The sequence below is a fragment of the Microcebus murinus genome, chromosome 1, assembly GCF_040939455.1.
Source record: "Microcebus murinus isolate Inina chromosome 1, M.murinus_Inina_mat1.0, whole genome shotgun sequence".
Lineage (NCBI taxonomy): Eukaryota > Metazoa > Chordata > Mammalia > Primates > Cheirogaleidae > Microcebus > Microcebus murinus.
Genome location: NC_134104.1, coordinates 123088052 through 123115003, shown reverse-complemented (window position 1 = coordinate 123115003; position 26952 = coordinate 123088052). Strand labels below are relative to the sequence as shown.

The 26952-nt window shown below is 33.5% G+C and overlaps 1 protein-coding gene across 1 annotated transcript in view; it reads left to right on the top strand.

The window, feature by feature from the left end:
* Positions 1 to 26952, top strand: part of DNAJC13 (DnaJ heat shock protein family (Hsp40) member C13) — a 122133-nt gene that overhangs the window by 51426 nt on the left and 43755 nt on the right. Inside the window, exons 17-31 of the mRNA XM_012766876.2 lie at positions 256 to 377; positions 2606 to 2681; positions 2929 to 3024; positions 3822 to 3965; positions 7545 to 7627; positions 8938 to 9091; positions 11606 to 11709; positions 11796 to 11955; positions 13247 to 13309; positions 14761 to 14862; positions 16889 to 16993; positions 18002 to 18204; positions 19256 to 19340; positions 25017 to 25171; positions 25688 to 25733. Of these exons, the coding sequence (XP_012622330.2) occupies positions 256 to 377; positions 2606 to 2681; positions 2929 to 3024; positions 3822 to 3965; positions 7545 to 7627; positions 8938 to 9091; positions 11606 to 11709; positions 11796 to 11955; positions 13247 to 13309; positions 14761 to 14862; positions 16889 to 16993; positions 18002 to 18204; positions 19256 to 19340; positions 25017 to 25171; positions 25688 to 25733 (1698 nt within the window). The remainder of the gene's footprint in view (positions 1 to 255; positions 378 to 2605; positions 2682 to 2928; positions 3025 to 3821; positions 3966 to 7544; positions 7628 to 8937; positions 9092 to 11605; positions 11710 to 11795; positions 11956 to 13246; positions 13310 to 14760; positions 14863 to 16888; positions 16994 to 18001; positions 18205 to 19255; positions 19341 to 25016; positions 25172 to 25687; positions 25734 to 26952) is intronic.

The following is a 26952-nucleotide window of genomic DNA, read 5'->3' as shown; positions in this document are numbered from 1 at the left end:
TGTAGTGTTAAATTTAGCAAAGCATGATTCATAAGGTGAATTAATCTGGTAACATTTAAACCTTATTCCAAAGACAGATAACATCTTAAAAATTACCTGTACTGCTACTTACCTATGTTATTTTGGGGTAATTCAAAGTTATATTTTTAATTTTTATTATATACTGAATAACTTATTTAAAGATACAGTGTTTTAAAGTTTGGACAGCTCGTCCTAGATTGCTGCTTTAGGGATCATCTTACCCTTTTCCCAAAGGAAGGTGACAAAGAAATTGCTACAAAAATGCAGGAGCTTGCCTTAAGTGAAGGTGCCTTACCTCGACACTTGCATACTGCGATGTTTACAATAAGCTCAGATCAAAGGATGCTTACAAATAGGTAGGTTATTTAATTTAATTTGCTGTGGTAAATTAACTTTGTTTAGAGAATGGGTTTGTGGGTTCAGATATAACTGAATAAATGTTTGGATTACACAAATATTCCATTTTCTTTTTATCCACCTACTTCTTTTTCTTTTTTTGTGGAAATATTATGTCCAGATGATCATTGTCCCTGACTGTGGAAACTCAGGGGAAAATACCAAACAGCTTTTTCCCTGTTGTCCTTATTATCAGGCTCTGAACCCATAGTCATGGGACTGGAATATGTGAAAAAAGTACCTAGAAGCTTATGGAACTAGCACAACATGCCCAGGTCTTCTCTCCTTGTATTTCCTGTGACCATCTGGTATTCACATGACCCCTTGTGAAAATCTGGCATAGTTGATTTTTAAATATCTTTAGTCAGGTACTCTACTTTAAAAAGGAAAGAAAAAGAAAGAAAACTTTAAAATATATCCAGCAAACCTAAACCAGACTTATTTTAAGTCTCTTGAGTTATATATTTCCCCTTTGGTGAATCATCTTTCTTCTAATAATCATTCAAATATAAGGAAGCACATAAAATTGTTCATTTACTTCAGGCTACATGAATACCAGCCCTTTTAACCTTTCTTTGTGGTCCCTGATATGTGACCCTTTTAGCTATTCTAAGCATACCATATTATGACTCATTAGTAAAAGCAATGAGTATCATAAATATTTTTTATATCTTTTGACTTTTTAAATAGTGTAAGTTGATGAGTTACATTTATTTTGTTACAATACTGTAACTTTCCTTCTTTGTCACCTTGGTCTAGGTATTGTGTGTCATGGTATGCTGCCTTAACGATGGTTTTCTACTATTTATACTGTTACCAGAAGCTATCTGCATTCGTTACTTGTAAATGTTAGCCACAAATGTAGTTTTCTATTATTGCCTAAGAGGACAAAAAGATATAGCAGAAAGGATATTTCTTTAGTATTACCTTATTAGCAATGCTAGACACCATCTTTCATTAAAACAGTAATGTCTTACTCCATTAAACCCCCATTTTAGATGTTTGCTTGTTTAGTTCCTCTTTATTATAGTTAATCAGTTAAATTCCCTACTGTAATCAATTAGTGTATATATCAGGGAAGCATTATAAGTTAGAGAAAATTCCAAAATGTTAGTAATATTTGAAATACAGTATTAAAAAGAAAGCTGTCCATGTATAATAGAAATTCCACATTTCATTTGCATTGCTTTATCTTTTACAGATTGCTGTTATAAAATGTTATGTCTTTTATTCCGAAGTAAAATCTTTTTAGGAGTCACTGATATGATACCTACCAAATACCAGTGAAGGAAATTACATACAAGTATAATTACTTTGATATGTTAGGTTTCAAATGTGCACAGGAATGAATAGTATTATTAGTATTCACTTTCTGGTGACAAAGTACAGTTTGGATTTTGCTATGAAACTTTATTATTCTGGTATGTAGTATAAACAAAACATATGTCTGTAGGTCGTTATTTGGTTATTTCCCTCATGGGTTTTATGACCATTCTCATAGCAAATGGTAATTGAATCTCTACCAAAGCACAAAAGGGTCAATGGTGAGTTAAATAGGCTTCCTGCTCATGAGGAGCTTCCAGTTTAGGAGACAGATGTTGTCATGGGGGTTAAGATTAATAAATGACTAAAGCATAGATTCATTGTGGATCTTAGATATTCACTCCAAACCATAATTTGCTTTTAGCTTTTAAGTGGGATGAGTAGAATAATTTGTGCTAAGTGGTTTAGGTCTTTGTCTAAACTCCAAAACTAAAAATATTTTCTACCTTGCCCAAAAAGTTATATTAGAACATAGGTATTGACCTTTTCTTATGCTCAGAATTTCAAAGAATGCCAGAATGTTATAGTTGCTATATCAAGGCTTGTTATACAAACTGTCATCAAGTCTGATTTTTAAAAAAATTTTTTTAAATGGGGTAAAACTTCTTCATGTTCAGGATCATTGCAAATTAGTGTATTCATCAAGGAAGTATTTTAATTTGGAGAAAATTTCAAAATGTTGAGTATTTGAATTAGTGTCTCAGATAGCCTTTCCACATGAAAATATTTTTAAATTATTTTTAGATCAGAATGATTTTTTACTGTAGCCATATGTCTTATAATTATGATATTTTGTTCTTAAAAATTCCTTTCTATTCTAGCTGAGATAAAGCAGCAAACCTTTTTCAACGTCTGCTTTTTTCAGACAGCTAAGTAGACATTTAGTGGGACTCTGGACAGCTGATAATGCAACTGCTACAAACTTGTTGAAACGCATTTTGGTAAGTCAGTTGAGAAACTGGAATTATGTACTGTCCAATAAAATGCCATTGAGTAAGTTATCTATTACTGTTAAAGGGGTTTGTTTGGTTTTAATCAAAAAGGTATTTATTGTAAGAGTTACCATATTGTAAGTGTTAATATCTAAATCATAGTATTAATTTATTTTGGTTTTTAAGGCTAGCTTTTCTTTTGTGCAGTTATTTTGAAAATGGATTTTGTGTTTTGTTTTTAATTTGTTGTTTTTAGCCGCCAGGCTTGCTGGCATACTTGGACAGCTCAGATCCAGTTCCTGAGAAGGATGCTGATCGGATGCATGTTAGAGATAATGTCAAAATAGCGATGGTAAATATGATTGTCCTAAGTGTCTTTTCAAGATTAAGAGTACTATTATTATATATTCTCTGAAACACACTAAAAATTTTAGAAGTAAACAAAGAATTCACTGCCTTGAGTAGTGATACTCATTAATATTGTTATTTATAGCTTTCTTGAGATAAAATTTATATCCTATAAAATTCACTTAAGTATACAGTTCAATAATTTTTAGTATATTTACAGAGTTGTGCAACTATCACCACTATCTAATTTTATGAATGGGGTAATTTTATTGTATGTTTTGTTTCTCTAACTCAATTTATTGGAACATTCAGAAATGGATTTTTCGAAAATTTCAAGTATGTTATCTAGTATTTTACATATAGTATTAGATTGATAAATGTCGCTGGTGAAAAGGGCCAACAATGACTAAAGTTACTTAGGTAAGACTTTTTTTCTTTATAAGATCTATGTTAATTATTAGGGTTAGGCTGTCCCTGAGAAAATACTTAAACATCTGTATGATACACTCTTATAATAGTTTCTTATATGTATTCTTTTTCTGTCCTTACACTTTCTGTTTACTTATCTCCTACTTGCATCTTGCCACTCCTCAAAAAGGAATCATTTTGAACCTAAGTAGAAAAGTTAAAGTTTCTTAACAAAAAGTATAATTTATTATAGAAATTTTCACTGTTTCTTCACTGAACCCTAACACCCAGTATTTATTTTATCATGTAAAATAGATAGTATGACTCAGCATTACATAGTTTTAAAATGAATTTGCAAACAGGTATGTAATGGATTTCAACATTATTTTATAGGATCAGTATGGCAAATTTAATAAAGTTCCAGAGTGGCAAAGACTAGCTGGAAAAGCTGCTAAAGAAGTTGAAAAATTTGCCAAAGAAAAAGTGGATCTTGTGTTAATGCATTGGAGAGATAGGATGGGCATTGCTCAAAAAGAGGTAAAAATAAAGTCTACTTCCAAACTTACAGCATTTCTGTTTGTCGTAGGTCTACTTTTGTTGCTGCTGTGGACAGAGATGGTATGGTATTCAGTTACTTCTCACTGAATAACTGCAGCTTAAAAAGGAATGTCACCTAATTCTGATTCATATTTTTATATACCTTTTTCTTAATTCATAGTTTTATGAATTAATTGTTAGGTTGTTGTTTAGGTATTTAATACAGAATTCCCCTCTTAATTTTTCCTCCATAAATTCCAGTTTCTATACTTTTTTATACATGTTTATTTCGTTCCCTATTTTCCTGGACTGCTTTGTACATATAAAAATAAAGGTGTTCTTCTTATTTAGCTTTTTCATTTAAAACTAACCAGACAAATGTTTTGGAGCTAAGATTCACATTTTTATATTAAATTTATTGTGTATAATTAAATTTTGCAATATTAGTTCCTCAAATCAAGGTTAGATATAAAACAGTTTTAATCTCATTGTTCAGCATGTAGTATGTGCTACAGAATCCATTTTCATAATCTAATTCTTCTGTTTCTGATGGATTGTATAGTGGTTAAGAATGAATTAAAGTGTCCCGCAGAAGGTGACTTATTTTTATTGATCACTTTTACATTCTTTCTTTTAACCATCTCTTTTTTTTTTTTTTTTTTTTTTTGAGACAGAGTCTGTCTTTGTTGCCTAGGCTAGAGTGAGTGCCATGGCGTCAGCCTAGCTCACAGCAACCTCAAACTCCTGGGCTCAAGCAATCCTTCTGTCTCAGCCTCCCAAGTAGCTGGGACTACAGGCACACACCACCATGCCCGGCTAATTTTTTCTATATATGTTAGTTGGCCAATTAGTTTCTTTCTATTTATAGTAGAGACGGGGTCTCGCTCTTGCTCAGGCTGGTTTCGAACTCCCGACCTCGAGCAATCCACCCGCCTCGGCCTCCCAGAGAGCTAGGATTACAGGCGTGAGCCACCGCACCCGGCCCCATCTCTTTATTTATGGTAGCTATTTCCTTATTCATGGAAAATAATTTTAATATATTTATAAAACAAATGGGTTTCTTGTGGATTACCAGAATATCTAAACATAACAGAACAAATAGTACAGTCTTGTATATCTATCTGAAATTGGGGCCAATCTTCAGTTCTTTATAACTTGAGCATGATAGGTTAATGCTAGTTTGTATAAGTGATATATTCAATATTAAGGATCATTAGGCAGGCTTTCAAGTGACTAGGATAGTACAGAGAATACTGAACTTTGAATTGGTTAACCTACGTCTGAGCCTGGTCCCATCACTGATTAACCCAAGTTATGGGTTTTCAGATCCTTACTTTCTTCTTTCATAAAATCAGAATAACAATACCTCCCTTCTCTATCTTCTAGGGTTGCTTTGATGTACAAACAAGATAATATAAAAGCACTGTAATATATGTCTGGTCATGATAATATTGATGTAACATTTGAATAGTTGAAAAATCTACAAATATGAATGATTTTCAGTTATTTAATAAAAATTACAAGGTCTTGCTTCAGGTAGTTAAACCCATTTCTAAACTTGCATTTGTTTCAAACTGTTGAATATAATAAGTTTTCGATGTCAGATTCCATATATAACATTAAGGTAAAATAAGCATGAACACAAAGCTATTTTAGCTAGAAATATGGATAATTGCTATTTAAAGACAGCACTTCAAAGGGAAAAGAATGTGTTTTTAGTATCAAAATGTTTTATTCATTTGTTGGTATCATTTACACGGAGTATTATTAAAGTTTTGAGCAAATGATGCAAATAAATATGCTGGTCAAGAAGATCTTTTCGTAGCATCAACTGATTATCATTTCTGCCTGGGCACTATTTTTAACATTAATTTCTTTATGAAACAATGATCTTTGTGACAATTTTATTCATAGAAACACTGGCATCAAAATATGAAATGATTTTGTGTTTTAAAGTCTGAAAACTAACCATTGTCAAGATTAACTGGCTAGTCTTGAAATAAGCTGCATCTCTTATATAATCAGAATGTTTGTGAAGTGAGCTCTGTTTGCAGCTGATGCTTTGTTGAATTAATAGTAACCTTTGGCTAATATATAAGATTTGGGTTTTGGTTTTTTTCTTATTTACATTATTTTCAGTTTAGGGGTTTGCTTAGCTAGTTAGAGCTCTTAGCCTAAGTTTCTAAATCAGTCAGCTCAGTTTATGGAGAGTTGGTTGTCCCTTTTCTATATAGCCTTTACATTTTCGTTACTCTAGACTTCCAACCTTTGATCTGGGGGCAGGGAATTGAAGAAAATACTTTTTAAATAGAAGGTTTAACGAAAGGTTTTTCATTAAAACAAAATTTTGAATTGTTTATATACTTTAAGCCACCTTGCACTAATTTTCATGATAGTGCACAGAATTAAAATTTGTAGGAAACATTTCTGTATATAACCTATAGGTTTTATGTTATAAACAGCATTTACTTTTTTAAATTTACTACTTATTTTACCTTTATTCTTTCTGTGTCATCTAGTCTGTTTTCTTTATTTATATAATTTGCCACTTCTTAAATGAAGTCACAGACTTCCATGTTTTAATCTATACCACTTTCTACTTTTTGTTTCTATCACATTGAGGATTAGAATTTTCATGTCTGAAATTATACAGATTTTGCATGAAGCAGAGATTCGTAACCTTCAGTCCTTGTGCAGACTTCAAGGATTCTTTGAAATCTTCTCCAGCTGCAAACCCTACATATGTGTCTATCTCTGAAATGGGCCATAGCTTTCTTTGAATTCTCAAAAGGATTACAACTGCCTAAATTTTGACTCATAGACTTAGAAAAAGGTGATGGACCTTTTTCTGTCTTAAAGTGAAGATGATTTATATTGATGGCATCTTCATGTAATTTGTAAAATAGAGATAGTCTTAGCAGATCTAAGTTCACTCTGTTTTTACTTTCTTTAAAATCTTTTTTATTTTTTTCCTTTGGACAATTAAATTCAGGACAAAAACAATATGGTGAGTTTAAGTTGCTGCTGCTACATGTGTGAAATGCATTAAACTGCCTGGCATGTGGATATTCTTTGATATTCTTTGTTTAATGAATTCAATTCAAGTCTTACTTCACATGTGTCTGAATGTAGATACTTATTTCTTCTTCGTTCGCTATTTCAATTTGTACTTGTTCCTCTTAGCTTTGGTGGCAGTTAAATAACCTGCAGTCTTTTCCGTTTATTGTTGTCCCATGACTTTTGTATTAACTGCATGTAAATGTCTGAAAAAAGTCACTGTTTTTTACTATTATAAATTTTATTAATGATCACTGTAACTTTAATAAAATTTGGTGTTGAAATGATAACTTCAGGCTAAGTGGAAAATATTTGAGCAACACTATAGACGTATATATTGGCAAGTTATGTGTTATGACTTATGTCCTATATTAATATCTTATGGATTTTATTTCTTTCATTAACTTGTTTCTGTCAATTTGATGAAAGAGATGTTTCTTATCACTTATAAAGTGATGATCTTCTGACTGAGCCCATTGGTAGCCCCAGATTGAGCACTATGAAGTTTTTTTTCTATTCCAGAACATAAATCAAAAGCCAGTAGTTCTTCGAAAAAGAAGACAAAGAATAAAAATAGAAGCAAATTGGGATCTCTTCTATTATAGGTAAACTTTAGGCCTCTTTTCCAATATAGATTAAATTTGGTATTACTATTAAAGGAATTATGACAGATTTTTCTTCCCTGGAACCAATGCTGTATGTTGTCAAGTTCAAGAACTTTTAAGATTGGTATGATTAGAGATGCTTTCATAAAATTAAGGCTCTTTATAGCATGTTGATAGTCTGAGGGACTAAAATTACTTTAAAGATTTTATTAAGGCTTAGAGATGATTACTTTAAAACACTTTATTATGGTTTAGAAATAATTGCATACTTCCTTAAAGGTATGTTGGAAGTGGAGTCTTAAAAGAGGTGAATGGTGAAAACAGACTTGTGAGAAATGGATATCCAAGTTGTCCTCATATATTTTTGTAACCTTTCAAATATGGTGACTCCCTTCTTCTCCCCATCCACTAACCCCATACTCATCTACCCCCACATATATATAGAGAGAGAGAAGGACATGGAAACATTTTGGGGAAGTTTACAAAACTTCTTTCAGATAACTGAGTACTCAATCTGGAAGCTGACATGTTGATTATATCTTGGCTAATAAAGAAAACTGTGTGCTTTGAAAACTTCCTACACTACTTTTAAAGTATATAGTATGTATATAGTATATCCTTAAATATATGCTTTGGATTTCTCCCTCAGGAATCCCTCAATTGTGTTATCCCCCTTAGGACTTCTTGGAACTCTGAAACAAGACTTTCTAGGAGGATTACAGACTGAAAGTAAATGGAAATAAAGTCCATCCATCTCCAGTTCAGACTTGTGCCCAAATGTATTACAGTAGTTAAGTTATTCCAAGAGTATGAGGGAAGTATTTTGAAAATGCTCAATCAGAGCTTGGCAGTGTAGCAGTATTCTCTCTTGGGTAATCTGTAAGGTTCTAATAGAGAAGGTTGCTCGTCCCACATAATTCATACCCCAAAGTCCAGAGACTCTTATCTGCAACCTGCAATTTGATATCTGACAATAAAATTATTTTCTAACTAGAATTTATATTAGCAATATCGAAATTGAAATATCAGGGGTTTTTTTTAGTTCACACAGATTTGTAGTTTGGGTTCATTTTTTTCTGATATTTTATTAAGTTTTCAAACATATAGAAAAAATATGTTTTATAATAAATACCTGTAAACTTATACCAGTATTCCACCATTAACATTTTACTCTACTTGCTTTACATAGATTTTATATATACTTGCTAATTTTTATTCCACTGTTTTCTTGCTTATTATAAGATGTAGTAAGGGATATATGTAGATTTCTTTTAAAGTTTATTGCATCCTACCCTATTCTGATTATCTAGGTTTAGTCAAGACCATGCCAAATCAAACCTTATTTGGAATTTCAAAACACGAGAAGAACTGAAAGATACTCTTGAATCTGAAATGAGAGCATTTAATATTGATAGAGAGCTTGGTAGTGCTAATGTGATCTCCTGGAACCACCATGAATTTGAGGTAATGTTTAAGTTTTGCAGTATATTAATCTTAAAAAATAAAGCATATACTATCTTGGGAGTGATTTTTTTTTTTTTTTTTTTTTTTTTAGCATTTAATTACAGAATTTGTGACTTTACCTTCCTCCTCAATGTTATAGAGGAAATATTGGAAAACTTTAATCTTTGCCTGAGACAAAAATTAAAAATTAATTTTAAGTAACTTACTTTGTACCTGAGAATTCTGTAGGAGTTTTAATATTATAAATTTGATCCTTTGTATTCTAAATCTGTTCTTTGCATGTTTTTGTTGTTGGTTTTTTGGAGTTTTTCCCCCCATTTCTAGGACCTTTATATTCTTTCTCCATTAAAATACAGCTTATTCACCTTGTTCCTTATAGCTTGATTAATTTTTTGTGATAATTTGATTCTGAATATGAATAATATTTTGCTGTTTTAAAAATATTGATGTGAATAACAGGGAAAACAAGAACAAGAAACATGTTGGCAGTAGATAATTGTATACATGTGTATATATAATTTAAGCATATATATAAAGTATACTAACATGTATATAGTTTAAACTGTTACAACAACTGTAAATTTGAACATACAGGTGATCCCACAGACATTGATCCTTAACCAAACTGCGTTTCTAAAACATGTAATAATGTGAACTTGCTCATTCCCTCCTTAGCAAAGTAAAACCTTCTTTGCTTTGATTTTGGGGGTCTATAGTATCCTGGATTTTTTTCCTTCCTCACTATAGACTACCTCTCAATCTTTTGCATTCGTTTTTTCTCATGCCCCCAACCACTAAATGTTGGCTGGCCCCAAAGGATCTGTTCTTGGATCTCTTCATTTTTATTCATTGCCTCAATGATCTCATCAAGTCTCTGGCTTTAAATGTTTATTTGCTTATGGCTTCCAGATTTTTATCTCCTGTGTAGACTTTGTTTGCTAGATTTCATACTTTTATCTCTAATTGGATATCTAATAAGCATCTAGAACTTTTTCTCCACAATTGTGCCCTTGTTCTTCCCCTTGCAGTCTTTCTGATCTTTGTTACTTGTTAACCCTTGAAATTATCTTTCTCTTGTACCTCAAATCCAATTTGTCAACAAATCCTATATAATGCACCTTCAAAATTTATACAGAACCCAATCTTCTCTCTCGCTGTTGGGTTATAACAGTATCAACAGTATCGCTGCTTCCACCCTTGCCTCCCTGTAATCTATTAGCAACATAGCAGCAGGATGATCTTGTTAAAAATGTAAGCAGATCATAGCATTTCTCTGCTAAAAACCCTCAGTTCTCATATGCCTTGCCGTCTCACTTAAAGTCCGAGTCCTTGAAATGACAAGATAGGATCTGTGTACACCCCCTCCCACTCCAGGCTTTTTCTCTTTGATCTCATCTACCACTCTCCTTTTTCTGCTCTGTTCCAACCACACTGGCTTCCCTGAAAACACCAAATTCATGTTCTTGCCTCAAGGTCTTTTTACTTGCTTTTCCCCTCTGCCTAGAAGAATCTTTTCCCTGTATAGCCAGGTAACTTTTCTCCTCTTCTTTAGGTCTTTAGAGCAGCCCGTCCCTGCTATCTTATTTAAACATACACACATACTTATATATACATTCTCTCCCCATATCTCCTTTCCTGCTTTATTTCACTCCATAGCACTTACTATCTCCCAACTATCATATATATTTTGCTTTTTTTCCTGCTGTGCCTGTGAGGGCAGAAATTTTTATGTTTGTTCACTGCTGTATCTCCAGTGCATGGCACACAGCACACGCTTAATAAATAGAAGTTGAATTAATTGAATGCTCAGATCTTACAGAAGGAAAATGAAATAGAGATTATAGATATTTTCTGTATTTTGTTTTTAGAAATCAATTATATTAAGCTTTGGAAAAAATTTTGATAATCTGATCATAGAATTCCTTTTTACAATTGCTTGTGAATCTTTCCTTGAGACAAACAGTCTGGGTACAAGGATCGTCGTGCTGCCCCAATTCTTGATCTTGGACTTCTACCTCATTTATCACCTCTAATTAGTAGCCTGGGGTAATTTGACATACAGCACAGGAGTACGGTACAAAAATGTGAAATGAAGCTGATATGTTGATTTTAACTCTTGGCCCATCAGCCAGGGGTTGAGCTAGGATAGGACAGAAAACCTGAAGTAGTTTGTGTGTGTTGGGCAAACTTTGTGTAGCACAAGACTACCTACTCCTTGCTTGGTTATGGCAAACCCACAAGGGAATGAAGCAGATTTCATTCTTCCTCCCCTAAGTCTTCATTGATACTATGTATTGCTGTGACAATTTTTATCAGCAAGTTTTACATTCATAAAATTGGTATATAATTCCAACTCGACATCTAACTGAAAGAGTAAGTCATGTTAATAATGAAATAACAGGTATTTTAAGAAATGATAAGCTCTGAACAGAAAGAATTGTAAGAAACAATTATGTGGAAATTGCCAAAATCTATTGTGAACTAAAATAATGTAATTTACTTTTATTAATAAAGGTTAAATATGAGTGCCTCGCAGAGGAAATCAAAATAGGAGACTATTACCTGAGATTACTATTGGAGGAAGATGAGAATGAAGAAAGTGGATCAATTAAGAGATCGTGAGCTACTCTGTGTATCCTGTTTTATTTGTTTTCACTATTGGTTTCATGGTTATTTTTATTGTGAACTTATTTTTTTAATCCAGGTATGAATTTTTCAATGAGCTCTATCATCGTTTCCTGCTCACCCCAAAAGTAAACATGAAGTGTTTATGTTTACAAGCCCTTGCTATTGTTTATGGCAGATGTCATGAAGAAATAGGACCTTTCACAGATACTAGATATATCATTGGAATGTTAGAGAGGGTAAGGATATCATTTAAGGAAATTGCTGTTTGATGTTGTCATGGATGTCCATGTTAAATTTCAAAACTAAGTGTAAATTCTATTTGCTCATTACTATAACTTTCTTCATGAGCTTTTGTATAATTTATATTGTACTTTTTATCTAAGTTAGATAAAGAGGAAAATGATGGGCAAATATTTGTCCATGTCAATTTATTTTCCAATTTTTGCTTTTGAACAACTTTAGTGACCTATATGCCAGTCTTTAAATATAAGTATGGATGAGCTGGACAGGTGTATAAAAGAAATAGTGACTTCCAGAGTTATGTACCTTTGGTTTTCTATTTTGGAAAAATCTTAAATGATGCTAACATACTAAATTTAGAAGTATGAAGATAATAAAACTTTTTAGAACTACAGTGATAACCAAAAACCAGAACCTTGACTTAGCACTTTTTTTTTATTTTATAAAGTTTGTCATGTAACATTTGAGCATGATGGGGGTGATAAATTAATCAGTCCATTCATTGTGCTGCCTCTAAATTAATTTCATTCATCATGCAGCTCATTTGAATGTTAACCTATTTGTTGCAGTGTATATGTTTTATTCTTTCATTTGTGTTCACATTCCTCTTATATTTAACAATTCAGGCTTCAGTGAACTCCTTTAGATTGAATCATTTCGTCAATTTTTAAAAACCATCTATGCTTATTATAATTGCCTTAACCGTGACTCATGTTTTGTGGATTAGAAAACTAATTCTGAATAAGGTCATAAAACATACCTAAGAATAATATAACCAGGACAAAAATTCTTATTGTTTACTGTTATAACAGATAATGCTTTTGAATTCTAATTCAGTGTTATTCCAGTGAACCTGGAGTACTTGTGGCATACCATTTGTATTTGGGGCAGATATATTTTTCCTCATGTTTGTGTTAATCATGATGCAATTTATGTGGAACATCACTTACCAATTCTTCAGAATTTTTACTTAATTCAAGAGTGTCATTTGGAGTAATTCTTTCATATACTTTAATTTTTATATGTCTCCTCAAAGCTATATATTAAAGTAGTTTGTTCAATGACTTTTAAAATATCTGCCTTTCAAGGGAAATTAGACAAATAATATAAAATTATAGAAAAAAGAGGAGAAATTATAATAATTCACAGACTTTTGTGATTTTTCTCCTTTATATTTAAGAGACAACATTATTTCTTAGGAGTTATTGGTTGATTTTGTCTAATGATGGTAATATCTTAATTTGCGTTTCTATTCACTTCTGACTAAATTCTCATTTATTTCAATAGTGCACAGATAAACTTGAACGAGATAGGTTGATCCTCTTCCTTAACAAGTTGATTCTTAATAAGGTACAGTATTTTTGCATAAATATGCTATCATTTCCAAGTAATGTGCATATGTAAAGATAAACTGTCAAAGTTTGAGCGAATTATCCAGAGATAGTTCTTTTCTTATCTTCTCCGTTTTAGATCAAAAAGTATTCTACAATCCTGGAGAGAAAAGTTTTGGCCAGTATTCCCTATATACTCAGCCCTAGTATTACAGATGATGAATAAATTATTGACGATAAAATTCCAAATGAAGAATAGTGAAGGATAACCTTTAATGTATTAAAATGACTTAATAACAATCCTTACCTGGTTTTTCTTTAGGGATCTTTAGGATTAAGTTTTAAATAAAATAAATACTTGACATAAAATGGTAAGGTTTTAATTCATCAATATACATTTTGATGGTACAAACTAATCAAAGAAATAAAATGAAAAGTGATTTCACTCTTGTTTCTTTTTAAAGACATTTGAGAGATTTGTACTAGTTTCTAACAAGAATTTGTAATTGTGGGGCCGGGGGCGGTGGCTCACGCCTGTAATCCTAGCTCTCTGGGAGGCCGAGGCGGGCGGATTGCTCGAGGTCGGGAGTTCGAAACCAGCCTGAGCAAGAGCGAGACCCCGTCTCTACTATAAATAGAAAGAAACTAATTGGCCAACTAATATATATAGAAAAAATTAGCCGGGCATGGTGGCTCATGCCTGTAGTCCCAGCTACTTGGGAGGCTGAGACAGAAGGATCGCTTGAGCCCAGGAGTTTGAGGTTGCTGTGAGCTAGGCTGACGCCACGGCACTCACTCTAGCCTAGGCAACAAAGCGAGACTCTGTCTCAAAAAAAAAAAAAAAAAAGAATTTGTAATTGTGATATATAACATTAACTCACAATTGTATGATGTTGAAATGACATCTAAGCAGATTTTTATTTCTTAAATTTTTAAAGAAATTTTTATTTCTTAAAACTTGCCTAGTTTTATTCTTTTTGTAAATAATGCAAATGTTTTCAAATAAGTCCTGGGAAATTTTCATTTAAATTATAGTTTCTTCCTTCTCATAAATGACCAGTTTTGAAGTTTAAAAAAACAAACTGGAAAATTAAAAAGTTTTTTAATGTAGCAGAATTATTTCTTATTATGGGATAATCTGTTTATTAAAAAGACTTTGGCAGAATAATTACAGAACCAGAGTTTATCATGACAATCTTTAGTTTGTTTTTATTTTTGTGGATTTTTTTCCACTCAGAACATATTTAAATAAAAATTCTTACGTGATGTCTTTTTAATAACAGTTTTGCCCTTTTAATATATCTAAATTCAGATTCCTTAAACAGAAAATCCTGAAAATATTAAGTAATACTAGTTGTGTTTAGTTATTTCCAAGAGATTCCAAGTATTTTCCTCTTTAAGAACCTTTTAGGTAGTAGGACCTATTGCAAAGGAATGTTTTAGAATATGTAAAAATATTTTCTCTTCTAGAAAAATGTTAAGGATCTCATGGATTCAAATGGGATTAGAATCCTTGTGGACTTGCTTACCCTTGCCCATCTCCACGTAAGCCGAGCTACAGTACCACTGCAAGTATGTATGCTTGTCTAGGTTTTACAAGTGTAACATTCCTTGATATGATTTTAGGGTCAAAAGAATCATAGAAATCTCAAAATATGTTAATATATGTGATCAAGAGTGTATTTCCCCAATAATTATAATAATACTAATGCACACAAAAAGTGAAATTGCCAAAGGAAGAATCTGAAATGGACAGTAATGATTGATCCCATTTTATTTTTCTAATGTCTCTTTTGTCTTTTAAAGTAACTTCATCTTTAATGTGGCTTATCTTGAGGCTGTGTGACCTTTAGGATTTAAACTGAATTCATCAGATATGTAAATAGAACTTTTAGCATTGGCAAGGATTTAGAATATGCTTTACCTTAAGGAATCTGGAGCCATTGTTGAAACCAGCCAAGAGGCCAGACGTGGTGGGTTACACCTGTAATTCTAGCACTCTGGGAGGCCTAGGTGGAGGATCTCTTCAGATCAGGAGTTTCACACCAGCCTGAACAAGAGCGAGACCTTATATCTACTAAAAATAGAAATAATTAGTCAGGTGTGATGGTGATACCTATAGTCCCAGCTACTCAGGAGGCTGAGGCAGGAGGATCACTTGAGCCTGAGAGTTTGAGGTTGCTGTGAACTAAGCTGATGGCATGGCACTCTACCCTGGGTGACATTGAGCATCTGTCTGAAAAAAAAAAGAGAAACCAGCCAAGAGGACAAAGCTGCAAGCCTACTGAAAGGCCTCTTTTGATACCTAACTTATAGAAAGGGCATATATGGTTTATTTGGTTTTTTTTAATGTTATGTTTTGTTTCTGTTTAATTTCCTGGTGCAAGGCAATGTGTTATGTTAGATTTTGTCTGAGTTGTAACCAGAAGTGCTACTGGAATATGTAGAATATGGCATTTTCTGTTATTGAGTATGAATAATGGTAATCATAATGCTCATTATTTACTATTACAGTGTACCAGGTACTGTTCTGGACAGTCCTTTGAGGTGGTTACCATTATTATTTACATTTTATACAGAGAGGCTAAATATGCCCAAGGTCACCCAATAAGTGGCAGAGCTATGTTCTTAACCACTTTGCTATGCCACTACTTATGAGTCTAGCTGAAAGCTGATAGTTAATACATATTATAATAAAATACACTACATAAAAATTCTATCCTAGGTTCTCATAAAACACTGATAGAGAAAATTATCACAATTATTTGTGGTTAGGTTAATAGATTGAAACTAAGTATTTAAAACCATGAAAAACTTTCCTGTTTGCATTTTTACTCTTTGATCTCAGGGGCTTATTGAAACACTTGGTTGGAGTGAAGTTTTTTCCCCCAATAGAACTTTAATATTTTGGGCATTGTGGTTTAAGGCTACTGGTATATGTTTTTTATATAACAATCTACAATATTCTTTGCTACTAAAACTTTAGTGTCCTGAGAATTTGTTAATGACTATAGGGAAATTAGATGTCTTTGAATTTAGCTTAGATTGCTGAGTAAATTTAGGAAGCCATTTACTTCAAATGCATATTAATAAGGAAATAGACCAGGCATGGTGGCCTGTAATCCTAGCACTTTGGGAGGCTGAAGCAGGAAGATCCCTTGAGCCCAGGAGTTCAAGACCAGCCAGAACAACATAGCAATACCCTTGTTTCTACAAAAATGTAAACAAAATTAGCTGGGCATGGTGGTATACACCTATAATCCCAGCTACTCAGGAGGCTGAGGCGAGAGGATTGCTTGAACCCAGGCGTTTGAGGGTACTGTGAGCTATGATCACAACAGTGCACTACAGCCTGGGAAGCAGAATGAGACTCTTGTCTCCAAAAAACTAAATTTAAAAAAATAAGGAAATAGCTTTTTTTTACTATTAGGTTAGTCATTTAATCCTTAACTCTTAACATAAGGTCACTTAAATTTTCAGGTGAAATTTTAAAGGGCTATAAACCCCCCAAATTAGTACTCTGCAACTTTGTTTTATGACATACATTTGCCGCCTTATATTTCTGCCTTGGAAAATAACAAATCTTTTTAAAACTTAGAGCAATGTGATTGAAGCTGCTCCAGACATGAAAAGAGAAAGTGAGAAGGAATGGTATTTTGGTAATGCAGACAAAGAAAGGAGTGGCCCATATGGATTTCATGAGGTATTTATCTTGGAGAAACTTTTTGTGAATGTCTCAGCCTTTCTTGTGCCCTCCTGCTTAGCACTCATAGAGATGTGGAATAATTTAAAACTCTGATTTGAATTACTGTCATCAGCTCCAAAGGTTCATTTCCACATGACGGATTAGATGGTTTGTACTTCTAGAGAACTGCACTTGCATACAAAATCATGTTTTCAAACTTTGTTTAAAAGCTATTGCCTATAATCCTAGCATTTTGGAAGGCTAAAGTGAGAGGATCGCTTGAGGCCAGGAGTTTGAGACCAGCTAGAGCAATGTAGTGAGACCCCCATCTCTACAAAAAATAAGAAAAATTAACTGGGTGTGGTGGCACGCACCTGTAATCCCAGTTTCTGGGAGGCTTAGGCAGGAGGATTGCTTGAGCACGGGAGTTTGATGTTCCTGTGAGCTATGTAATGATGTCAGTGTACTCTAGCGCAGGCAACAGAGCGAGACCCTGTCTCAAAAAAGCAAACAAAGAAAAATGTTAAAAGCTATTGTTATGGAGGTAGCAGATAGGTGTTTAATGAACTTTATATAACAACAATTGCTATCTTAGTAATTATGTCAAAGGATAATGCTTCTATATGGTATGAAGAGCTAAGTTTTAATAATGCAATCTGAAATTGACTGAAAATTGCCTGTTCAGTCCAAGAACTAAGGTCACTTTCCCTCTTTATCTGCTCGTATTTGGTCCTGCCTTCCCATCCTTAGCTTCCCAGGCTCACTCAGAATTTGGTCGTTTTACACTCTGCCTGCCATTTTTACTGTTTCTGGTGTTTTTTATGTTTTGCAGGTTGGCCAACTAAATGCTTATTTTTCTTGTAATATTAGCCAAATCTGGGTTCCCCAAGGCCTGTCAACAACAATTTTTTTTCCATAGTGTACTTGCATGTTTGTTTCATAGTATAGTATATATTTACTATAAAACATTGACAAAACTTTGCATTTTATTTTGTCTGTTTGTAATGATGCCTTCCATCCATTAAGATGCAAGAATTGTGGACCAAAGGAATGTTAAATGCAAAGACCAGATGCTGGGCTCAAGGCATGGATGGATGGCGACCACTTCAAGCAATACCACAGCTTAAGTGGTGTCTGTTAGCCAGTGGACAGGCTGTACTGAATGAAACTGACCTTGCTACTCTTATATTGAACATGTTGATCACAATGTGTGGATATTTTCCAAGCAGGTAAAATGTAACTGAATGTTTCTATGGGAACTCTAAAATATATTGTTCTCCCCATTAGTATGGGTGCTTCCTCAGTAATGTCATAGGAGTACTCTGGTGATTTAAAACACCTTGAAGGAATGCTGTTTTGACCCTGGAACTTTTTGAAACATAAAAAATAATTTGCAAATTATATTGATAAGGTAGCTAAAAATCCACTTTATCTGGGAGATTTCAAATAATATTACAAAATTGAGCCTTCCTAGCTGCACTCTAATAATAGTAACGGTTATAATATTTATGTGAATTAGATGTGAATGTTTTAAAATAAACACTGCAATCCATAGACAGTGGTGAGTGCCACCTTTTGTTCTGTCAGGTTAGCTACTCCTGGTATAGAAGGTGAGTCTAGGCCCACATCTTGCCCCACTTGACTAGTAAAGGTAAGAATTTATTCTCTAGTGACAAAAGTATTTATAACCCTTGCCTGGAACTTTTAAATTTTTATAAAATATTTGCATGTATATAATTTTGTTCTGTACTAAAGATATCTTGTGATGCAAATTACTGAGAAACTGTCACATATTTATAACACTGGAGGTTTACATGGTGCCAATTCTCTTTAAAAACCAGATCAGACTCAAAACCATACAACTTAGTATTTAGAAATACTGTAGCATTAAAGTTAAAGCTATACTTAGAAAATACTGAGCATAGTTAAATTAAGGTTTTTAAATTTGTGAGAAAGCTTGATATGCCCTTTGGGGGGAAGTATCCACTAACAGTGTGTTGGACAACACCAAGTTTAATCAATTAAATAATAAATAAGAGTCTTTGGCTCTTCTAGGGTACTGTTTTTCAAGGAAATCTTATGGAAGGAAATGAAGTCATATTAAGCAGCCAAGTAGATTTAAACCAAAATACCTAATCATGTTCCCAGCTGTATGAGAGCTTAGTCTTCATTAACAAAAAAGTAAGGTAACCTGCTTCATGCCTAGTAGAATGTCATATGCTCTAAACATGCAAATTTTAATAAATATATTAAATGTTGACCTTAGAAAATATTTTCTAGGGATCAAGATAATGCCATCATTCGGCCTTTACCCAGAGTGAAAAGACTACTATCAGACAGCACTTGTCTTCCCCATATTATTCAGGTGAGTTCCTTTTATGTTACCAAACTAGGAGTAATATCTTAATCATTTTCTCAATTTTGTTATCAGTCCTAGTCTTTGTTTGATTGTAGTCTATTCCATTTTCAAAAAGCCTAAACCTTGAATTACATTCGTTTCACTTACTCTTGAGTTGATATTAGGAATATACTGTGGAAGGTCATGTTTTCAGAAGCCAAAACATGGGATGTCTCCAGATTCCAGAATTATTCTAAAAGAGTTTTATTCATCCAGTCTTAAAACTACATCATTGTAGCTGAAAGGTGATTTATTCTAGTTTGTGGTGCAGTTTTGATGTTGTTATGACTGATGGGAAGTACAGCAGCAAGCCACAGATGTTGACATGATGGTTTATATCTTAAATAATCACAGCAGTCTCAACTAGCTTATGCCTCAGATTTTGACTGTTCTTTGTTATATGTTTTCCCAGAGAACAGCTGATTCAAAGCATTGGGTTGAAATTATATAAGATGTATTAAAGTATCTTTTTTTTTTTCTTTTGTATTCTGCTCTTTGGACTTAAGCTGTCTAAATATGAGATTAGCATTAAACTCAAATAAGTCAGGTTCTAGAGATTGCAGGTAAATATTTCCCTCCTGCTTACTATGTTTATTCCGTTGGAAAATCTATTTTTTTGTTTTGACGTTAACTACACATGGCTTGACTTTAAGATCTATGCTGGCCAGGGGCAGTGGCTCACGCCTATAATCCTAGCTCTCTGGGAGGCCAAGGAGGGCAGATTGCTCAAGATCAGGAGTTCGAAACCAGCTTGAGCAAGAGGGAGACCCTGTCTATACTATAAATAGATTATATATAAATATACTATAAATAGCAGCCAGATTCATCAACAAAATTCTTTTCTATCACTTTTATTGTTCAGATATTACTAAAAATTTTTAGTTAATTAAAATAGAGCCTCCTTCCCCCAAGCTTCATGTTATGCTGACTGCACCTCTTAAATTTTTCAATCGTCCCTTCCTGGCTTGAAATTTAATACCATTTGCATTTACTCTTTTCCTTTCAGTTTCATAAGTCTTGAAAAAGTTTTTGGGAGAGGCTGATTTTCCGACCATGGTGTTTTATCTCTACTTTGAGAGGGTCCACCATAGAAAACAAATCCTTCTCTTTGCATCACCTCACATATGCAGTCACATGGTCCTCTAGGGGCGCTAATGGTGGTAGTAATTTAGAAGAAAAATAATTATAGTTCATTTCCTTTCATTTTCCAGTTCATTCCATTCAGATCTTTTTTTTTTTTTTTTTTTTTTTTTGAGACAGAGTCTCACTTTGTTGCCCAGGCTAGAGTGCCGTGGCGTCAGCCTAGCTCACAGCAACCTCAAACTCCTGGGCTCAAGTGATCCTCCTGCCTCAGCCTCCCGAGTAGCTGGGACTACAGGCATGCGCCACCATGCCCGGCTAATTTTTTCTATATATATTAGTTGGCCAATTAATTTCTTTCTATTTATAGTAGAGACGAGGTCTTGCTCTTGCTCAGGCTGGTTTCGAACTCCTGACCTTGAGCAATCCGCCCGTCTCGGCCTCCCAGAGAGCTAGGATTACAGGCATGAGCCACCACGCCCGGCCTCAGATCTTTTTATTTAAGGATTTGAATGGAAATATTCACAACAGAAAAGTCTACAAATTTTTAAATGCTGGTATGTGTAAATAACAGAAATTGGTAAAAAAAAGAAAAAGTTGATAAGGCATTACTATATTTAGAAGTCTTTTTCATTATCAGTGCCTTACATAAGCACTTAGGTAGTAAATATGTGAATGTAAAAATATATAAACTGAGTAACTCTTCTCTCTCCACACCAATGTACAACTGATAGGTACAAATTGCACAAATTACTAGCATAGGATCTTTTTTTCTTTTTTTTTTTGAGACACAGTCTCGCTTTGTTGCCCAGGCTAGAGTGAGTGCCGTGGTGTCAGCCTAGCTCACAGCAACCTCAATCTCCTGGACTCAAGCGATCCTCCTGCCTCAGCCTCCCCAAGTAGCTGGGACTACAGGCATGTGCCACCATGCCCAGCTAATTTTTTTTCTATATATATTAGTTGGCCAATTAATTTCTTTCTATTTATAGTAGAGACGGGGTCTCGCTCTTGCTCAGGCTGGTTTCGAACTTCTGGACCTTGAGCAATCCGCCCGCTTCGGCCTCCCGGAGTGCTAGGATTACAGGCGTGAGCCACCGCACCCAGCCTGCCTACTGTATTTTTAATACTGAGTTCAAAAAATATATTTTAAAGCTTATTTTTGGTTTTCCCTTAATTTTTTTTATTCTGAGAGAATTTTGCTAAAGCACGGTTAGGTATCTGTAGTGTCCATTGGTTGAAAAGGTATTTCCATACTTCATTTGACTTTAAGAACAATCATCAGTTTTACCATCTGATAAAGCTTCAAAAATTTTTTTAACTTTTTTCCCTCCTTTTGAAAATTTTAAATAGAATCAGGGGATACAAGTTAAATTCTTTCACATGTATATATCGTATAGTGGTGAAGTCTGGGCTTTTGTACTCATTACACAAATAGTGTATATTATAGCTCATAGGTAATTTTTCATCTTTCTCACTTCCCACCCTCCACCCTCACCTCCCTTTTGAGTCTCCAGTGTCCATTATACCATTCTGAGTATCCTTGCATAGCCATACATTTAGCCCTCAACTTAAAAATGAGAACATGTGGCATTTTTCTGTTCCTGAGTTACTTCCCTTAGACTAATGGCCTCCAGTTCCGTCCAAGTTGCTGCAAAAGATATTGTTTCATTCCTTTTTATGGCTGAGTAGTACTCCGTGGGCGCGCGTGCACGCGCTTATGTGTGTATACACACCACATTTTTTTTTTATTTACTCATCAGTTATGGGCACTTAGGTTGATTCCATATCTTTGCAATTGTGAACTGTGCTTCAATAAACATTCAAGTGCAGGTGTCTTTTTTATATAATTTCTTTTCCTTTAGGTAGATACCCAGTAGTGGGATTTCAGGGTCAAATGGTAGATCTACTTTTAGGTCTTAGAGAAATCTCCATGCTGATCTCAATAGAGGTTGTACTAATTTACATTCCCACCAACAGTGTTTAAGTATTCCCTTTTACTATATCCTCATCAACATCTGTTGTGTTTTGACTTTTTAATTATGGTCATTCTAATTGAAGGTTGTATCTCATTGTGTTTTTAATTTGTATTTCCCTGATGATTTGTGATATTGAGCATTTATCCAGGTTTATTGGCCATTTGTATGTCTTTTGAAAAATGCCCGTTCATGTCCTTTGCCAATTTTTCAATGGGGTTTATTTTTTTCTTGCTGAATTGTTTGGATTCCTCTGGATATTAGTCTTTTGTTGGATACATAGTTTGTGAATATTTTCTCCCATTCTGTAGGTTGTTTACTCTGTTGATTATTCTTTTGCTGTGCAGACAATTCTTAGTTTAATTAGGTCCCATTTGTCAATTTTTGTTTTTGTTGTTTTTGCTTTTGGCGGCTTAGGCATAAATTCTTTGGCTAGGCTAATGTCCAGAAGAGTTTTTCTTAGGTTTTCTTTTAGGATTTTTATGGTTTCAGATCTTAGATATGGTTTCAGATCTTAGATTTGGACCATCTTGAGTTAATTTTTGTATATGGTGAGAGATAGGGATCCAGTTTCATTCTTCTGCATGTGGCTATCCAATTTTCCCTGTACCATTTATTGAAATAGGGTTTCTTTTCCCCAGTGTATGTTGTCTGCTTTGTTGAAGATCAGTTGGTTGTAGGATATGGTTTTATTTCTGGGTTCTCTATTCTGTTCCATTGACCTATATGTCTACCTTTATGCCAACACTATGCTGTTTGGGTTACTATAGCCAATATACTGTATTATACCATAGTACAATTTGAAGTCAGATAATGTGATACCTACAGTTTTGTTATTTTTGCTTAGGATTACCATGGCTATTTGGGCTATTTTTGGGTTCTTTATGAATTTTAGAATTATTTTCTTTATTTCTGTGAAAAATGACATTGGTACTTTGATAGAAATTGCATTCAATCTGTAGATTGCTTTGGAGTGTATGGACATCTTAATGATAGATTCTTCTGAATCATGAGCATTGAATGTTTTTCCATGTGTGTTGCCTGTGATTTCTTTCATTAGTGATTTATAGTTCTCCTTGTAGAGATCTTTCACCTCGGTTATATCTAAGACCAGATATAACCATCTGTGTGTGTGTGTGTGTGTGTGTGTGTGTGTTTCTTTTTTTATTTTCTTGCCAGCCTCAGAATTTATGAAATAGCTTAAGATACAGGTAGGAGAGTGTACTAGGTTTTCTACTATAGTGACAATTTGAAACATTCTACTTGGTGGGCTTTTTTTGTGTATTTTGAGGTTTTTTATTTGTTTGGTTGGTTGGTTGGTTGGTTTTTTTTTTTTACCTGCTAATTTCTATAATGTCAAGTCTTGAACTATAGCTACAGTTAACACTAGGGAAAATCCTGTATGACTGTATTTTTCCTTTGTAAAATAGGTCACGATAGGAAACACTTAATCTAAATACCTTGTTGAACAGATAACACCAAAACACAGAGAAATTTAAGTCATTACTTAAAAACATGTAGCTATCCAGTCTCACATGAGAGTCTAGAACTTTGGCTTCTTAATCTGAGCTAGTCTTTACTCTCTTACTGTAATTGGTTGGTTTTTTTTTTTTTTTCTGATGGCATTTGACCCCAAATTGGGTATTCTTTGGAAGCAAGTATTTATAGAAAATTGAAATGCCACTTTTATTAAACTTCATAGATAAAGCCGCCTAAATTTGTTTATGAAATGTTTATTCATAGCAATGAATAGCTCATGAAACCAATCCTCTAACAATGCTGGTAAAAGTGCTGCAGTTCTTTAAGTATGGTGAAATAATTGTGAAACAGGTCTTAAAATAATGATTATTTCAAACCTTCTGCTACTCCTTGGAAAAACCCAGGTGCCCGGGCCTGAACATAGACTTGTCTGCCAGAACCATTTTCCATCCCGAGCTGAGTCATCAAATCACTCTGAAGACAAGGGTGAAAAGTGTAGATCCTGTTTCAGTCTAAAGACTTTTCACCTGGTTTCTTATTAGTCTAGATTCATTACAGTGGTCCCAGAAAGTCCCTTTGGTATACTTAGCTCAGATTTGTAAAGGCCACATCTTTTGGTACTTTCTAGTAGTAGAAGTACTACCTGGTACTTCTGGTACTTGTTTACCCTCTTACCTTTTACTTGCACTTCTAGATCTACTTTTTAGTGCTCTTTCACTGATAGTTGTTTTTTGCTCTCCTCAAGTTCTCAAGTAGCCTTCAGGGCATTCTTCACGTCAACTCAACTGAACTGAAACTAATCCAGAGAAGTCTGTTTAGGAAGATTCTCACACAAGAATCAGTTTTACTTTATAATATCATGACAAAACTAGCTGGAAGCATGTTTTGGCTTTTTCTCAATAATTTTTGGCCAATTCTCAATTGATTCTTGATTATCTCTGCATTACATTTTGTAGTATGAATCATTTTCCAATCTGTTATGGGTCTAGTAGACCAGCTTAGCAAATTCCACTTACATAAGAAACTATAACCTCCGCACTTGAAATGCATAAAGCTAAAATAAATTATGATCCTACAAATTTTTTATAACTAAAACATTTTCTTTTTTCAGCTACTGTTGACCTTTGACCCTATCCTTGTAGAGAAGGTTGCTATTTTGTTATGCCATATCATGCAAGATAACCCGCAGTTACCCCGTCTTTATCTGAACGGAGTGTTTTTCTTTATCATGATGTACACAGGTTCCAATGTGCTTCCTGTTGCTCGGTAAGAACTTTAAGGGTAATCTATTTAAAATTATTATTTGAATTGTACATGGCCAGATTTATTTAACTGAATTTTTTGTGAGTACGTCATTGTTTTTATTAAACTTTTCATTGTAAAAGCAGTTTAACTACATGTCTAAAAATTTGGAAAATAAAAGAATAGGGGAGAATTGTACCAATTCTGTACTCAGAATTGTACCAATTTACCACATCTAACATAAGAATTTTACTATTATTTAGCATATTAATTTATGTATTAAATATATACATGCAGATTAATATTTTACTTTTTTCTTAAAATTAAGTAATTTTTTTATATTGTTACATATCTTTAATGTGACTATACTTTAAATTTTTTTCTAGTTCATTTAAGTTCTTACCTTAATCAGAAATTAAATAATTTGGGAATATAAATGTGAGTTGCCTTTTATTTATCTATAAAAGATCTGAAGAAAACTAAGGTTACTAAACCTAAATGAGTTCCTATATCTGACAGGTTTTTTATTTTTCTTTCTAGGTTTTTGAAATACACACATACCAAACAGGCTTTCAAATCAGAGGAGGTAAGTCAGATCAGTCATCTGAATACTTAACCCTGCATATGCTGTCTTGGCACTATAAAGTTCCCGAGCTATGTATGTTTGCTAGATTATAAGTGCTTGAGGGCAGGTGCTGTTTTATTCATTTTTTTACATTTTTTGTGGTATCTTGCACATAGAAAGTCTCAGCTAATATTTTTAAGTGACAATAAACGTTGTCAACCCATTAGACTTAATATTAAAATTGCAGCTATGAATTACAACCTGATAGCCCTGTGAACATAAGTTGTTCTCTTTGTATAAAATTTATATTTTTTATTATTTTATTTTTATTTTTTTGCATAAGTGATTTTCACAAAGAATTCATTACATACTTGAGACTCTTATGGTCAGCTATGATTCAGGAAGACATCAGCCTTTTTTTTGTTCAGATCCCAAGGTGGCAGAGTGTAGGTGTTTTGAAGTTACTCAGTTTTTTATATGCTCTGCTCTCAAGTGTTCTTGTCATTTTACTGAAGAGGAAAACCAGGAGTTCAAAAAGAAATGAGACTTATCTAGGTAGCTTTGACAATCTGAGACTTTTTACCTGCATTTTGCAAAGAGATACTTATTGTCAAAACATAACTGAAGGGTGTTTTTCGGTTTCAGGGGAATTTTATCAAGAGCAGAGTAATATACTAAAGCCAGACTACTGTTTAGGAGACTAACAAAGAATGTTGCACCACTTTGTCAGTAGACACTAGACTAAACAGTATGTTTTCTAGAGCAGCCAGTGAAGCCCTAGAAAGTAATTCATTTGTCTAACAATATTAAAGTGATGCCCATGGCAGCAAAATTTCCACAGCTTTATACAAATAGAAAATGAGAATATTAAAAAAGTAAAAAGAAAAAAATTCTCTAATGATAGTACCTTAATGCAGTATTAGGCATTTGGGGCATTCTTTTTTCTTTCTTTATTCCTATGCATTTATACATTATATATTTTTTTAATTTATAATATTAGAAATGACATGTCATTTCCCCTAACAATGTTTTGAATAATTACAGCAAAACAGAGTTTATAGCAGAATTCTAGATATAAGAATTAACAAATAATAGTATTCTAAAGAACAAAACAACCAATTCTTCACCCATGAATTTAACAGATAGTAATTTATTACTTTTGTTAGCAAAAAGTCTAAAAATATTCCTTTTTAATTTTTATTTGCACCAAGTAGTAAAACCATGTTTCGGTTTTTTTCCC